Source organism: Rhincodon typus, chromosome 29, assembly GCF_021869965.1.
Source record: "Rhincodon typus isolate 14 chromosome 29, sRhiTyp1.1, whole genome shotgun sequence".
In the NCBI taxonomy this organism is placed as follows: Eukaryota; Metazoa; Chordata; class Chondrichthyes; order Orectolobiformes; family Rhincodontidae; genus Rhincodon; species Rhincodon typus.
The window spans coordinates 34526922-34532302 of record NC_063360.1 but is presented as its reverse complement, the minus strand read 5'-3'; the positions used below and the strand labels follow the sequence as shown (position 1 = coordinate 34532302).

General features: G+C 45.6%; 1 protein-coding gene across 1 annotated transcript in view; it reads right to left on the bottom strand.

Annotated features, from left to right (window-relative positions):
* Positions 1 to 586, bottom strand: part of LOC109918140 (relaxin-3-like) — a 6832-nt gene extending 6246 nt beyond the window's left edge. Inside the window, exon 1 of the mRNA XM_020518038.1 lies at positions 376 to 586. Coding sequence (XP_020373627.1) covers positions 376 to 586 — 211 coding nt within the window. The remainder of the gene's footprint in view (positions 1 to 375) is intronic.
* Positions 587 to 5381: the final 4795 nt, after the last annotated feature.

The window sequence follows — 5381 nt, the reverse complement described above, 5'->3', positions numbered from 1 at the left end:
TACTTACTGTAGAGGGGAATCTGGCCCTGATCCCCGGGACAGCTGTTACTTACTGTAGAGGGGAATCTGACCCTGAGCCCCGGGACAGCTGTTACATACTGTAGAGGGGAATCTGATCCTGATCCCCGGGAGAGCTGTTACTTACTGTAGAGGGGAATCTGATCCTGATCCCCGGGACAGCTGTTACATACTGTAGAGGGGAATCTGATCCTGATCCCCGGGACAGCTGTTACATACTGTAGAGGGGAATATGATCCTGATCCCCGGGACAGCTGTTACTTACTGTAGGGGGGAACCTGGCCCTGATCCCCAGGAGAGCTGTTACTTACTGTAGAGGGGATCCTGACCCTGAGCCCCGGGAGAAATGTTACTTACTGTACACGTTGTCTCGCTCGTCATTCTCCTCTGGCGAGTACCGTTTCCACCTGGAGCCTCCACAGGAGATGATGACTGTCCTGACAAAATCCCGGCCGCACAGCTTAATGCCCACGTCCGTGGCCTGTGGACTGACCCCAGGCAGGAGCACAGAGATGGTGAGGGTGGCAGCCAGGAGCCAGAGGGTGGGCAGACAGCAGTGAGGTGCCATTTTTCTCGGAGGAATGGCTGGGGTGGCGAGGCTGTGTGAGGAGCGGCGCCTCGAGCTCGGAGATTATCGTTGCTGCTGCTGGTGGCGAATGCTGCGACTTACTCCCACATTGTCCCTGCTCCTTTTATAATGGAGCGTTATCAGCTCTGTGCTCAATTGGCCCTCCGCCCAGGAGCTGAGGTGAATCATGGCCTGATCCTAGCAACCTTGGCGGTTGTTGTACACGTGTGTGCAGTATCAGAGAATGCGGCATTCCCCTAAGGGGGCATCCTTGGAAACTTCTGCTCACTCAGCAAACCTGCTTCTTCAATCAAATCGGGCAAGATATCAATTTTGTGTTTTGGAAGCAAATTGTTCCAAAGTTTCGGCATCGCGGAGTTGGTTGTGATGCCTCTTAAAACTGCCCAAGACTCTCAGAAGCACCCGCTCCCCAGCTCCCTGCTGGCTGTAATCACAGCCAACCCACTAAACCTTCAGGAAAAGAAAGCTCTGCATTCCTATAGCAGCTTTGAAAATTTCCAGGGTGCTCCAGAGCATTTTGCCACCAATAAAACGTTTTCTGAAATTTGGTCATGGAGAGTCACTGATGTCCACAGCATAGAAAAAGGCCCTTCAGCCCATCAAGGCTGCTCCAGTCAAAAACAACCACCTCACTATAGTCTAATACCCATTTCTTGCACATGGACCATAGCGTTGGCATCAAACGGGCACATCTAAAAATTTCTTTAATGTTATGAGGGTTTCTGCCTCTATCACCCTTACCAGCAGTGAGTTCCAGATTCCTACCACGTTCTGAGTGAATAAACGTTTTTCCTCAAAAGACCTCTCAACCTCCTGCCCTTATCTTAAATCTATGTCATTGATTCCTGCACCAAGGGGAAATGTTCTTTCCTGTCTTCCCTGTCTCTGCCCCTCTTAATTTTATACATCTTAATCATGAACCACTCAGAGTCCTCTGTTTCAAGGAATACAACCCCAGTCTATCCAAACTCTCTTCATATTGCTCAGACCTTGAGCATAGGAGTTGGGACATGTTGTGCTGAGTTTGTACAGGATGTTGGTGAGGCCTCTTTTGGAGTACTGTGTACACTTCTGGTCGCCCTGTTATAGGAAGGATATTATCAAACTGGAGAGGGTTCAGAAAGGATTTACCATGATGTTGCTGGGAATGGAGGGTTTGAGTTATAAGGAGAGGCTGGAAAGTCTGGGACTTCTTTCACTGGAGCGTAGGAGGTTGAGGGGTGACCTTATAGAGGTTTATAAAAACATGAGGGACATAGAGAAGGTGAATAACAAGGGTCTTTACCCTAGGGTGGGGATTTTCAAAACTAGGGAGAATATTTTTCAGGTGAAAGGAGAAAGTTTTAAAAAGAAAATGAGGGGCAAGTTTTTTTACACAGAGAGTGGTTTGTGTGTGGAATGAACTGCTAGAGGAAGTGGTGGATGCAGGTACAGTTACACTGTTTAAAAGACATTTGGATAAGTACATGAATAGGAAAGGCTTAGAGGGATATGGGCCAAATGCAGGCAGGTGGGACTAGTTTAGTTTGGGAACATGGTCAGCTTGGACTGAAGGGTCTGTTTCCGTGCTGCATGACTGTATAACGTCATAACTGAAACTCTCCAGCCCAGCCAGGCGACATCTTGGCCAATCCCCTCTGCACTCCCTTTAGCGCTATCACATCCCTCCTATAGTGGGGATTCCAGAACTGCACACAACTCTCTTGCTATGGTCCGGCCATTTGTAGGAACCACAGTGGCCGGTTTACACACAGCAAGTTTCCAAATCAATGGGTCTACTTTTTGTTTTGGTGCTATTATTGTGGATTGAATGTTGGCCAGGACTGTAGGTAGCATACAGCTGATCTTTAACTGAAATCACAGCCGTGGGATCTTTTTACATCCACTTGAGAGGCAAGGCAGACTTTGGGTTTAACATTACAATTAAATAATGACTGACACTGCAGGAATAATTTTAATGTGCATTTATATAATGCCCTTAACATCCCAGGATATTTCATAGGGCACGTATCAAAATGAAATTCAACACAAAAGCCACGCATGACAATATTCGGGCACATGGCAGAAAATGGACTCAAAGGGATCGATAAGCATCTTAAAAGAAGAGAAAACAGTAGGGAGAGGTTTTGCAGAAACAAAGCTGGGGTCCAGGCATCTGAAAGCAACAAGTGGTAGAGCGATCAAAATTGGAGCACTGCAGATACTCGGTTTTATATGAAAAAAATCCGAAAGAGCTGTGGATGCTGTAAATCAGGAACAAAAACAGAAGTTGCTGGAAAAGCTCAGCAGGTCTGGCAGCATCTATGAAGGAGAAAAACAGTTAACGTTTCGGGTCAGTTCTGAGGAAGGGTCACCTGAACCGAAACATTAACTCTGTTTTTTTTCCTTCACAGATGTTGCCAAACCAGCTGAGCTTTTCCAGCAACTTTGTTTTTGTTCTATCCATCTCATAATTTTGTAGGATTCTATCAAGTCTCCCCTCAGCCTCTGGTGCTCCAGAGAAAACAACCCAAGTTTTTTTAGCCCCTCCTTTGCTGAGCTTTTCCAGCAACTTCTGTAGATACTGGGCTCTGCTGGTGGTCTGGAGGATGTTCCATGGAGAGGATGAGGTGAGGCCAAAGGAGGTTTGAAAATAAAGTGGAATTTGTTTTTTAGAACAAAGCGGTTAATATAACCTGAATCCAGAGAAGATCAGTGAGGTCTGGTGGACAAATGGGAGTCACTGTTAGCATGTGCTGCACGGAAGGATTTGTCAGAAATGTTAAATAAAAACCTTTCTGCATATAAACTGATGTTTACCCAGCCACCATCAGTTCTGAGGAAAGGTCACCGGACCTAAAACATTAACTCTGTTTTCTCCTTCACAGATGCTGCCAAATCTGCTGAGCTTTTCCAGCAACTTTGTTTTTGTCAGAAACGTTGCCTGACTGCAGCACTACTCTCTGTGCCCAGCTAATGCACTCTCTATCATTGGTGACCTCTTGTGCTTTCTAAGCTGCATTACAAAGAACGCTGACACACTCTTCGCCACGCGCATGGGTGGCACAGCAGCTCACACTGCTGCCTTGTAGAGCCAGGGACCTGGGTTCAAATTAAGGCTTGGGGTGACTGCCGGTGTGGGTTTCCTCTGGGTGCTCCAGTTTCTGACCACAGTCCAAAGATAGGAAGGTATCTGGATATGGATGGGCCATGCTACATTGCACTGTAGTGTGCGAGCCAGGAGGATCGGCCCTGGTAAATATGGGGATTGGATGGGAGGCTAGGTCCAGGTGCGATGCCTTTCAGAGGCTTGGTGCAGATTTGAAGGACCGAATGGCCCCACACTGCACTGTAGGAAACCTGTGATTGAAATCTTACACCCGGCATCCAGGTATGAGGGGATAATCGACAGGCAATGAAACCCTATTACCTAAAAAACATAGCCATGGCCTAATGTCAATTTTATTTTCTTCATTCTTTAGATGTAAGCGAAGCTGGTAAAGCCCACATTTATTGCCCATCTCAAAATGCTGTTGAGAGGATGATGGGAAACCACATTCAACTACAGTCCATTTGGTGTCAGTAACAGCCACAATGCTGTTAGCCTGCTCTGTGCTGTCCTGTAATGCTGCGATTTCAACCCAAGTGCCCAACTCAGCTTTCGAAAGTACTCAATGACCTGTCACCATTAATCAGCTGATCTACCAGGTAGAGCACCTTTACCTTCAATTCCAAATCAACGCAACTAGTCTGCCAAAGGATGTAGACATGTTAAACAAATGGGTCAAAACTTGATCCACTTGTAATATAACGTGGGGATATGTGAGGTTATATACTTTGGCAGGAAGAACAGAGGAGCTATATATTATTTAAATTGAGAAAGACTGCAGAAAGCTACAGAACAGAGGGATTTGGGAGTCCTCGTTTGTAAATCACAAAATATTAGCATTCATATTGAGTGGGCAACAGGGAAGGCAAGTGGAATGTTGGCCTTTATTTCAAAAGGAATGGAGTATAAAAGTAGGGCAGTTTTGCTAAAACTACACAATGCATTTGTCTTAACAGAGCTGAAACAGCTTTGGTCCCTAATTGAAGGAAAGCTATGCAGGCAAAGGAGGCAGTGCAGGCTGATGCTGGATATGAAGACACTGTTTTATGAGGAAACGTTGAGTAACTTGGATTTGTATTCATTATATGCTTAGAAGAATGAGAGTGAATGTTAGTAAAACACAAGATTCTTAGAGGATTTGACAGAGTAGATGTGGAGAGGTTGTTTCCCCTTGTAGGAGAGTCTCAGACCAGAGAGTATCATTGCAGAATAATGGGTCACCCAGTTAGGATAGAGATGAGGAGCAATTTCTTCTCTCTGTGGAGAGGGAATCTGAACGATTCTTTACCACAGAAGTCTGTTAAGGCTGAGTCATTAATTGGATGAAGGCTGGGAATTAGTGCATTAGTTCAATCAAGGCTGAGATAGACGGATTTTCAAGCAGTAAGGAAATCATGGGTTAAGGGGAAAAGGCAAGAAACTGGAATTGAGGATTATCAGATCAAGCATGATCTCATTTTAGTGGAGCAGGCTTGATGGGCTGAATGGCCTACCTCTGCTTCTATATCCTATGGTCTTAAAACTCTTTCTTTTAACCACAGACAGTTCTTAACTCTGACCTGACCTTCTCCTAATGCTGCTGTTCGCATCACCTGAACTTTCCCTCCAGAATCTCCTGATTTCATCTCTTACCCTTCCTCATTGAAATCTGATTTTTTTTCCCGTCTTGCTTGTTCTTTGATTGGT